This window comes from Amphiprion ocellaris, chromosome 10 (genome assembly GCF_022539595.1).
Source record: "Amphiprion ocellaris isolate individual 3 ecotype Okinawa chromosome 10, ASM2253959v1, whole genome shotgun sequence".
In the NCBI taxonomy this organism is placed as follows: domain Eukaryota; kingdom Metazoa; phylum Chordata; class Actinopteri; family Pomacentridae; genus Amphiprion; species Amphiprion ocellaris.
The window spans coordinates 5,229,820-5,241,868 of NC_072775.1; the positions used below are offsets into that span (position 1 = coordinate 5,229,820).

General features: G+C 38.0%; 1 protein-coding gene across 6 annotated transcripts in view; it reads left to right on the plus strand.

Moving 5' to 3' along the window:
• astn1 (astrotactin 1) overlaps positions 1-12,049 on the plus strand; it is a 435,709-nt gene that overhangs the window by 94,733 nt on the left and 328,927 nt on the right. For all 6 annotated transcript variants that reach the window (XM_023261620.3, XM_023261621.3, XM_023261622.3 and 3 more), the window contains exons 3-4: positions 11,165-11,415; positions 11,777-11,919. In XM_023261620.3, the coding sequence (XP_023117388.1) occupies positions 11,165-11,415; positions 11,777-11,919 (394 nt within the window). The remainder of the gene's footprint in view (positions 1-11,164; positions 11,416-11,776; positions 11,920-12,049) is intronic.

Here is a 12,049-nt window from a genome sequence, read left to right on the forward strand (position 1 = left end):
TTGGGATCTGCATTTGCAACATGCTCTTTCTAAAGAGATTTTTTCTGTTGTTAATAGGGAGAAATAATCAAACTTAGAAATAACGCAGTCATCGAGTGATGATAAATTGGGGATCATTTGACAGTGAAGTGATATTGTATGTCTGCTGCATGTCAGCAAGAAAAAGCAGCATGGGGTCCTTACAACATATTGAATCACAGTACGATGTTATCTGAGCAAAACACTGACAGTGTGAATAGCACAGTAATTTTTCAGACAGCAGATGCATATATGATGCAAGTCCAGGGATGCATGTTCAACCCGCTTTCGATTTCAAGAGGAGCGTTGTCAAGGAGGGTTGGGTGTTCTTGGTAGATTTATGTGTTGACTCCGAACATGGCTGTAATCTGTGTTATTGTGTTGGTCTGAATTAGATATTACTCGCCAAGAAAACCTATAACTTTAAAAAAAAATCCACATTTTGAAAGGGCATGTTACCATTAGTATTTTATTCATGCAGGAGAGGCAGTCTTCATCTCATCCGAAACCTCCTGGCACAACAAATCAATACAAACAGAACAGAACACTATACGAAATATTATGGGAAGCCATCTGGAAACTTTATGCTGCTCCACAGGTGACTGGGACACAAAAGGAGGAGTAATGCAACAGACAAAAAGGCCTTTCAACAACACATATATACCTCAGTCGTCTGAATGAGGGTGTGTGCTGCAGCGTACCCTTTTCTCCCTTTTCTCCAGTGATTTAAGTCAAGCTTTATTTGCTTCTAGTGCAGAACAAATAGGAATTTTTGTTTGTTTGTTTTAATGGTCAATGCAAGCATAAGGCTATAAATAGTGAACACAATACATTTGTTGGGCACATCTATGTAAAATTATGTTAGTATCACAGTTTACTTTGTTCCAGTGGGTATTGATGCCCTGGAGAAAAATAAAAACTGTCGTCACTTCTGAATGCAAATTTCTTCTATATGTTTTACACATGTAATCATCAGAACAAAGTAAACTCCTAGGTCTGCTAGACATATATTAACATCCAATTTTCCTGTCAGCTAAATCATTAAGCACCTAAGCGCAAGTCCCACTATTACAGCAGGGTTTCTTTTCCTATAGAGGTAACCTTTTCTTGCCTGGTTTAAGAAGGAAAAACTAGCAGTTTGGCTGCCAAGCAGTTCTGCCTGTGGATACAGTGACATGGGTTAACAGGAATATTCTGTAGCTGGTTTATTCATTACAGCTGGGATACTATATCTCATTGTGTCAGAGGGTTACATCCAGAATTTAACCCCAGTAAAACCTTAATGGCATAGTTGGGTCATTCTGTGCATGTAAATCCTGTCAGTGTTGCTTTCTCATACTGGCTTTTGAACAAGCATGATCCTGAGCAGCAGCTGTACTATAGACTATTGGGTCAATATATAATTGTGGGACTTTTTGTAGCATAGTTGACAGGTATCATAGTTGACATTTTTGCTGTTTTCAGGCCTAAAATCAACATGGCTACCTATAACCAAACACCACATGGCAGTTTTACAGAAAGATTCTCCTAAAATATTACATATACAATTGAATAAAATTAAAATTTATAAAATAATATTGTAGTAAACCTTTTGACATGTGATAAATCCACATAAGATATATCCCATGGACTTCAAAAGTCCCTCAATTATATATTGACCCTAGTATGTGCAGAATTTCCAGCTTGCAATATCAAAAAAGATATGATGGTAGAGAAAAATGCACACTGATTCCTCACTTTCCACCCACAACAAATTCAACCAGAGGAAGCAATCATAGAAACAATACTTTTCTGTCTTTTTTTTCTCACCCAACATTGTGATGTGCTGCTCTGATTTATTACTGCAAAGTGAGTTTTACTTCAATCACTGTGTCAAACAATCAACTGCTGTGCTGAATCAGACAGATTTCATGTTATAAGTCTAGTTATTATGTTACATTTTAGTTGTTTTTTTTATAGTAATACAGCAACAACAGTGCAGTTTACAGTAGCTTTGTTGTTACATTGTTGTGTTATGGTAAAACAGCTTTACAGCCAGTATAACACCACTGTGTCTAGGAGATGCTTTCACAGCTGTCATTGGGTTTTAGTGTATCATACTGCCATTGGATTTTGTGCTATATCTGCTCTACTGTAGCTGTGTTGATCAGTACAGCTGCTTTATCATTTTCTTCCAGCAGCATAAATATTCATATTGTGGCATATTACTGCATATTAATGTATTCATGCATTTTACAGTGAAGGCTATGAATCTTGGATTTACATCCTGCAGGACTAAATGCTAAATATTGTCATCAGTATGCTAACATGCTCACAGTTGCACTATGCTGCTGTGTGGCCGATAATGTTTCTAGTTCTTGTCTTAGCTTAGCATTGTAGCACCATCAATTAGCACTTACCATGAAGTACAAAGGGCTTATTGTGTCTTTGTTACTTTTGCATACACGGTATTTGGTCATAAACTACACTGTTTGGACAATTTACAGTTTCGATTCAGCTGACTGAAAAGTCATCAAATTTATTAAAATTCCTCCAAAAGAAAATCACAAATGTCGACATCAAATATCATTCAATGTGTGCTGCTAACTTTTATTTAAAACCACAAATGTCAAACGGGAGAATACACACTCTAAAGTCAGTAGAAAAAATTAAAAAAACATAAAATAAAAAAAACATAGACAATGACTAGCCAAATTTCCAACTTATCGAGATATTTCAAAGTGGTGAACTGACTGACGTTCACGTACCTCTGTGTCACGCAAACAGACGTATTATTGTCTTTGAATGATAGCTGTACATGCTGGAAGTTCTTTCCAGCTTTGAGATGAATTGGCTGAACCCATTTTTTTTTTGCCATCAAAATAATAAGAAAGATGCTACCTCATAATCTGATAAAAACTGTCCACACTGTGGATTTCAAGACAGTGCAACATGAGTTATTTTTTAAAGTCTTTTCTAAATCAAACATATATCAGTCATTTCCAACTTTTACAATTACAACTGCGTTTACAGCCATAATAGAATTCACATTAATACCCCATCAACACACGGAGTCAAACTATCATGGCTTCATGCTATATTAGCTTTTATGAAATACACCAAATTGAATCAAATGATAAAATCCAGTTCTGTCATTAATTCTCATTTCCAGTGGAGAAGCCCTGGCGTGGTGTGTGAAATGGGGTTGTGACTTTCACATTTCTCAATGTCAGAATCAGCACCGGATCATAAAACCTATTGCCAAGAAATCCTCATGATTCAATTTTAATTTCTTTCCATTTCCTTTCATTGTCTGCATTAAATATTATACTTTGACAAAGTTAACCCTGGATTCAGGAGTTGGCATATAACGAATACATGAAAGGATTCAGTGTTTAAGAACTGTAAGTCTCCACTGTTAATATTGTAATAGGATGCCAAATTCAATTATTGGCCCTTTGGCAAAGATAAAGTTTATTATATTGAAAGCAAGAAACTTCTTTTTGCTATCTTGTAGCTGTCAGAGAGCCCGGATCTTTCTGCCTTCCTGCATCTTAATGCCTCACATCCCGAGACTAAGTGACAGATTGATAGCTCAGCTCGAATACCATGTCTACTCTGTCAGCCTGAGAAAGGCCATGTCTCCCCCCCGACATTCAGGACTTACATGACAGGAGTGTAAGTCATAAGGAGCGCTGGTGCCATTAGAACATCATCCTCATCCGTTAGTAAGTGGATTACGGGGCTGGAGCGCTTCCATGCTTTGATGTGTGGTTTGGTTTTATTGGCTCTATAAGAGAACACAGTCCACTTAGTCCCCACTTTGATTCCAAGTAATGCCTGGCGTTAAACAGTGTTTCTCCATATAGCCTGTATTAGCCCCGTCTACGCATGGGCGCTAATGCAGGTTGATGGGTTTGAATTACATTTGTCACCGAGGTACGTTCGTTTGAGAGCCATTTGAAGTACTTCACATCTTGTTCTAGTTTACTCGGGGATGAATGACACAATAGGATGCTTAACATGGAATTCTTGCTTTAATACTTAGATATTTATGCACTCACTTGAATTAGAACATTCCTCAACTCTGCTCTCCATGTTCATAGCAGCAAAAAGAAAATTGAACTCTTATGCCGCTATTAAAATGGTTTTATATGATTTAAAGACTAATTGGAAATATGGCATTATCTCAAGCAAATGTGAGTGTTAACGGCAAGTCATACTTGTTTTAGAGATACATTAAAGAGCAACTTAGCAGGACTTAAAAGGACAAATCTATATGTAGATCAGACATATTTTGCATGTCTCAATAGGAGGCCTGTTGGCTAGTTAACTTCTGCAACACTATGCAGGTGTTTTTGGCACGAAAAGTAAAGTGAGGCAGTATTCAAAATAATTTCATGAGAGCTTTTTTAAAAAATGTATTTCATGACTTCATACAGTGTGTGTTAAGCAGAATAAAGCATAAGCCTGTTGGAGAACTTTGTATTGCTCCGTCTCTTCATGTAGTCCCAGACTGACTCCATGATGTTGAGATCAGGGCTTGATGGGGGGCATACCGTCTGTTGCAGGACCCCTTGGTGTTCCTGTCATTCTTTATGACTCTGGCAGCATATGGGGTGGGTGAAGAGGGAGGTGGGTGGTTAAGAAACAGGCATGTGTAAACAAAAATAAAAAAATGTGATATACGGGAATGAGTTTGTAGAGGTTTAAAAGTCTGACCTTTTCAGCAGTATATTCAATGTCACATTCAGACAGTGTGTCTTTCAGTTTTTCACCTCAAAATACTCCAAAATTGATTAATTTCACTATGAGTGTAAAACCGTCTTCGAAATGGGCTGTTTCAGTGTCTGAAGCTCTGAAAACCACAAACCTGCTGCTGTCTAGCCTCCTTACTGGAAAAAACTTTCATTACATCTTTGACATCAAGGAGGAGAACAACTGACCTCATGGCAGACGACACCAGGACTTTCTATTGCGTCTAACTTTCTCTCTTAGCAGTCATTTCACATTTAAATACTGCAGTTCTTAAACTGGCAGTTTAGCAGTGCAGGTTGGTTATCTTCGTTTTAGGTTTTAGTAACCTGTGTTTCAGCAGAATATTTGGTGTGTTTTGCTGATGGCTGAGACATTTTACAGTTAGCTGAAGCAGATCTGAAAGGTAAACAAACCTGGCGGACTGTGAGGCAGCTGCTCATTCTGAATGGTTCACCTTACAGCAGTGGGCAGTGAGGGGGCAGGATTAAGTTTCCAGCTATTGGTTGGTTAGGTGTCAGGCAGCACGTGGATCCAACTGGACTGGCTTGTAAAGCTGGGACTCTATGTAGTTGTTGGGGAACTTGAGGGATCGCACAAGTAAAGGTCTATAACTTAACAACCTTTAGTTTACACACCTGCGTTTAATCTTGTAAAACCCAAATATCAAAAAAAATAGCAAAAAATAAAAATAAATAACTATAATAAAATAATAATTAGCGAAATAAAAAATACTGATGTATTTTTGTACCATTGGGTTTTACAGGGTTAAAGACTTGTTTTTATTTTCCTTTAAGGACTTAATTTTTCAATATTTTCGAGGCTGAGATATGTCACATTTGCACGTTGCCTTTTAAATTACGTAGAAACAACTTATCTTTTCATGTGTAATCAACTTGAAAATGTGTTTTTGATTAAATTTTTCAGTCATATTTGTCTCGAGTCATTCAGATCCAGTGTTCAGGCCTGACATATGTCAAACTTGTACATTTCTTTTTAAATTGTGTAGAAATTCTAGTACAAACAACTAATTTTTTTTATGTATAATCAACTTCAAAACTTGTTTTTTAAATTTTTTCTTTAAAGATTTATTTTTTTCTGTGTTTTTGGGGCTGAGATACATCACATTTGCACATTTCTTTTTAAATTGCGTCAAAAATATTACTAGAAACAACCTATTTATTGATGTATAATTGATGTTAAAGAACTTCAAAATCAAATCAAAAAATCTGAGTGATTTTTGATCAAAGGGATTTTAAACTTATGAGACCTTTAGCCAAATTACACAAAAGACAATAGAACTGAAGCATCATTAGATTTAAAGCTGAATCAACTTGTTGCACAATGAAGTTTTGAGTTATTTGTATATACTGTAAATTTACTGAATTTTTCCAGTTGGCCTGAAAACATGAACATTCAAACAGGTTTTTCTTGCTGTTCTTTCCTCTTGCTCATACTTGACATTCAAAGATCCTCTCCTGATGCAAGCAGAGGGAGACAAAATTCAGAAGTTAACAAGGCTTCAGTTGTCTGAGCTGGACAAATCCACTGGGTGTTTTCCAAAGTCACAGGCACATTAGTGCAAAATTGACTCTTTTTTTTTGTTACTGTTCTTCCAATGCGGCTCAACAGGGAATCACTGTCCAAGGACACACACAGAGGAAAAATTATACTGAAAACACAGTGAAAGGCTTCCAATTGATACGTCCAAGTCAGTCTACTGAAACCTCATATTAGCTCCACATAAAATCATCACTTAAATTGAAAAAGCTTTGGGGAATCACCCTTTAAAGGCAAGCATGAATAGGAAGAAATATTCTAGCATGCAACTAGTGTTTTCCACTCATGTCCACTCCATCTCCTTCTCGCTTGGACAAACATATCTGGCTGTTTGACTATTAAATGTTCCAAAATGATCAGAAGGTTCTGGCTAACATTGTCTGTCGTGCCAAGCGGGTACTGTACAGCAAGCTTATCAGAGCTTTTTTTTGTTGTTGTTGCTGAAAACAGCTTGTGTCTGGAGATTTTATTGATTGGAACAGTGATGCTTAAAGTGAAGGCATAGATAAGGAGCACACAATATAGAAATAGGCTATAGCCTGTAGAGGGAGGAAAACTGGAGAGTTAGATGATTCTTTCCTGCAGCTTTGTCTATGAATGACCGCTTTTAAAATACACTAAGTAATTTGACAATTTTTCAATGTAAAAGTATTGATCAGTGCAGCTTTAAGTACCCCACTTTTGATTAACTCGAAAATACAAAGCTTCATATTACCTGATAACATATCAAGGCACACTCCACTCATTGGAGAGAAAAGACAGTTTCTCTGTTTCCTATTTAGGTGAAAGGAACTATTGCATTTCGAGTACAACCATTGTCTGATTAAGGCTTCATCAGTGACTTTCAAAGTAATCATGACAAACCACATGACTCAGGCCTTCTCTCTGACCACTGTGCAATGCAGATTTACTGCAACAAGTGGCCCATATCATGGTGTCATTTGTTAATGTCCTTGACTGTGCAGATTAAGCAAACAATTTCTGCAAATAGGCCTCTACTGTTGCCAATTTAAATGAATACGAGCAGCTGAAATCCCATTTATATTCAGCCTCAGAATCCCTAATATGTTTGAAAGGGATGTTTTATGTAAATCACTGATTAAAATCCATTTTTCATTTCAACATTTTTGCTTATCTCTCCATAACTCTACTTGTTTGACTGAACTGACACACAGTTTAGTTCTAATTGATTTTTTTTCTTTTCGCTTCCGTTCTTTTTGAATTGGTTTCACTCAACCCTTGTTAATATAGTGTTTTATTCAAAGTATTACTTGTTTCAACTTGAATTCTGATTGCATGTAATAAGTTGGATGGTAGAAACGAACAGATCTGTGCACAACCTGCTGGGAGGAGAACTTATCCAGTTTGTTGTTGTAGCTGGTTCAATATATAATTGAGGGACTTTTGACGTCCATGGGATATATCCTGCATTCATTTTTATTAAAAGTAAAAAAAAAAAAAAAAAAAAAAAATGTATGTTCAGTATGATCATGTCTTCTGTAATTATTTATTATGGAAACAATTGCTTATTTATAAAAAATGACTGGATATCACTAAAATGTCAATTAAATAACCGTCCATATTTAATAGCAACCGCCTTCTAATTAGCTAAACAATAATAAAATGAACTGATTCAAATATAATTTTGATTGTATTCTTTTTATTGAGATAATCATGACAGATATTTGTTTTTTGGCAACATATCAAATTTTATATGGTAAATAACAGATTGTATCAGATTTTTACCCATTACAAAAACACTTCTCAAGGAAGTGTGTTAATTCCAGATCACATGACCTGCTCCACATGATTTCATTTCCTCCTGAAGAAAAGACTGACAAGACTCCAAGGCTTTCTTAGTTATTTGATATAAAGTAGTGTGTCAATCAAGTGTGGATTTATCCCAGTCAAATAACTTTCAATTTCAGTTTTACTGAATTGTATATATAATGTTTTAGAAGAATCTTTCTGTAAAAATGCCATGTGGTGTTTGGTTATAGGCGGCCATGTTGATTTTAGGCCTAAAAACAGCAAAAATATCAACTATGTTAAAAAAAGTTCCGCAATTATATATTGACCCAGTTGTAAAATTTTCCGACCGGGAAGGATTCGCTCTTATTTTTTAAAATCCATCTCCGTGGGCAGATTGCTGCGGTCTGTCTCTCTCCATGCTGTCACCTTGACATTTTCCTAAGCTTGTTTGACATGTTTCAAATTGCACATGTATCTGATTTTGATGTATTTGATTGAGCTCTGCTGACTAGCATCAGATTAGACACAAGGAAGTGCTACATACTGCACATGTGACATTTTGTCTCTACTGCCGTGCCTGCATGCTATCTCATCTTTCTTTTCTTTTATTTCTACATAATCATTTCAGCAACCTCAAAAATGAAAATAATGACATTAGATAAAGAATAAAACTGCCAAGAAACTCTCATCGCCTTTCTTCACGGAGGATATATGGGCTCAGATTCAAACTGACAATCAATCTCTCACTCTCCTGTGTTTTCACCGGCTGTGTGCTTTTGACTTGCCTTTGACTTTGATCCATATCCTGCTTCTTGGCAGGATTTTCCTGCTCGCCTCTCGCCTTTTCTGCTCTCTCTCTTTGACTCTCCCCCCTACTCGCTCCCAATTCTGTCTCTGTCCACCCTGCTAACCTGTCCTCAGGGCAGCCTCGTCGCCCTTCATCTGTCCATCTTGCGCCTTCTCATGGACCTCTGCGGGGGTAGATGCCACAGCATCCCTTTTACCCCTGTCCACTGTCTCATGAGTCATTAAAATCAAAGAGAAAGAGCAGAATGAAAGCAGTCACATGACCTGACCCAGTCATACGGTATCAGCGCTTCATGGAGAACATCTATGGGCTTTAAATCAAAGTCATGGTCGACTTCTATTTTTCTCTGAGCAGAGCTTATTCTCTTCTGACTTTTGCTACATTGTAGGATTGTCATGCAAAATGGCCCCATACTGATCACACTACTGCTTAAAGCTTCAAACTCAGAAGAGGACAACACTATAAATAACCCATAAATGGGTCAATATATAATTGAGGGACTTTTGAAGTCCATTGGATATATTTTGCTTCCATTTTTATAAAAGAAAAAACAAAACAAAAAACAAACAACTAATGTTTTTTTGTTCATTATGTTGTTTGACCACTTAAATCTGCACCAGAATGACTTTTCCAGTGTTTTGCCACCTTTTTTTCCCCTGCTTTTTCTTTTTAAAAGATGTCCAGATGCACTGTCCTCTACAATTTCAGTTAGTTATTCACATCTGGTTAACATTCCTGTATTTTAAAACTTTGCAATATATAGGACTGGTACTTTAACGCATTCATTTTGATTAATTAATTACAGTAAAAATAACGCATTTAATCGCACATTTTTCAGTTCCCTAACTTCTGGCACAATTTCTGGTAACACTGATGCACACTTCAGCCCAGTAGGGGGCAGTAATGAGCCTAAAATGTGTTTGCCAGCCGTGAAGAAGATGTACAGGATGAACTGAGTGATGTCTGCATAACTTTATAATCATTGCACAGAGCACAAGTACTGAGGCAACAAAATGCAGTTTAGTGTCAGACCAGAGGTGTAAAAACAGCAGTAAAGTGCATTTTAACCCTTTGATGCACAACATGGGTCAAAAGTGACCCAAATCCAATGGAAAATGGGTATCTCCTGACCCACGCTGTGCATCAAAGGGTTAAACAGTACAGGTGTTACAGTATATGAACGGAGAGTTATGCACACACTAAGCATATGAATAGTTGAAATGCACATCCAACTCCCCTAGACTTCATCTCAACTGACCTCTCCATGCGGTAGAACTGTGTAATTTTGTGTTCTGGGTGATTATGAGGTATCAAATCATGCTTGCAAGATGGTTTGTCCAGTTGTTTATGCAATGCACTTCCATACAAAAATCACACAGCAAGAATGTTGCCAAAAAAATCCAGACAATTATGAGTAATCATTAGTATTAACAACAACATTCTTCTCACTAAGTTCATATCTTGAAATGAGGCAGTTCTGCTATAAAAAAAAACAAATACAACAAGAAGCCAGATGGGAAAACAAAAAGCAGCCAGTAGTGAAAGATGTACTCTGATCCGAAGCCATCAGTGTGAGGTTTCTAGGAAGATGCTGCACCTGGCCAAGAATAGTTTGGCACATGTCCCCCATAAAACCACAGCTTCTAATTTTTAGACTTTCATATGCATTTAACAAATGAGATGTAACATTTTTATACATGAGATAAATTCTTGCACAGAGCCAGGGTAGCAGTCTCCCTTATTTCCTCTCTTGCAGCATATTTGAGACATTCAAATGTGGAGACACAAGCACAGTATTAATCATCTCATCTAGCTGTCAGTGGCAAAATGAATACGTGTATTTCCCAAGTTGTTAAGCCCCTTGTCCCCCTCTTGCCGTTTGTCAACCAGTTAGGTAAACCACTGCTTCATCCTCAGGGCTCTTACCTGAGTGCTTTAAGTGAGGATACTGTTTATAACTGCTGACACTTTCCACCTGGCCTTACATTAGTAGAAATCAGTCAGGAGCCATATTCTGAACTTTCCTATATATTAGTCTGAAGGTGAAATGGTTGCACGGTAGCATGAGAGCTGCTGTTATTTAAAAACACTGTAGGCGCTATTCGCTAAATCGTAGCTACAGCCTTTTTCAAAATGTGCTGTCAGCATCACGACTTTGACTTTGATCCACGTTCTACTTGGCAAGATTCTGTGACTCTGTTCTCGCCTTTGACTCTCTGCTGTCTTTCTCTCTCCCCTCTTCTCTTTTTTTTGTCTTTTCCTCTGCTCTAAATGCCACCCTCCTCCCCTCAGGGCGGGATGATCGCCCTTCTGCTGTCCATCCTGTGCTTGGTCCTGATCCTCTACACTCGCAGGCGCTGGTGTAAACGCCGCCGCATTCCTCAGCCCCAGAAGAGCGCCAGCGCCGAGGCGGCTAATGAGATCCACTACATCCCGTCGGTGCTGATGGGAGGCCAGGCTCGGGAGAGCTTAAGGAACTCCCGGGGTCAGGGGCCGAACTCCAGCGGTACCCTCAGCATCCGGGAGACACCGATACTGGATGGGTACAAGCAGGTTTTGGGTGGATGGGGGTGATGGTTGTGGGGTATTGTATTCTGAAACACTTAAACCCTGAAAACAGTTGAATGCCAGCAACCAGTTTGTGTTACTGAGAGGAACAGTTAGTGTGTGGCGATTGTTTTTCGAAATTTTGTGCAATTTAGAAAGTGGCTGTTACAGTTGCAAGCTCCAGCATTTAATAAGTTTTTCAGCTTAAGCTTCTGAAACTTTCTACCTTATCAGTACCTTCTGTCACACTTGGAAATCTTGACTCCTCCGTCTAACACAGTAGCGGCTTGTGACATTTATCTTAATTCAGAGAAGTCAAGATAATGTGATGCTAATTGATTTCAACCTCATCCCCAGGTATGAGTACGACATTACCGACCTGCGTCACCATCTGCAGCGGGAGTGTATGAATGGTGGGGAGGAATTTGCCAGCCAAGTCACCCGTACCCTGGACTCCCTCCAGGGCTGTAATGACAAGAATAATATGGACCTCGCACCTGGTAAGTTGACTGATGCACAAACAGCCAGGTCAGTAAAGACAGAGTGGATAATAAACATCCACAAACTTAAAGCTGCACTAAACTCTGTTTCTCATAGCAGCGTTGAACCACATGGACTTGACATAATGTG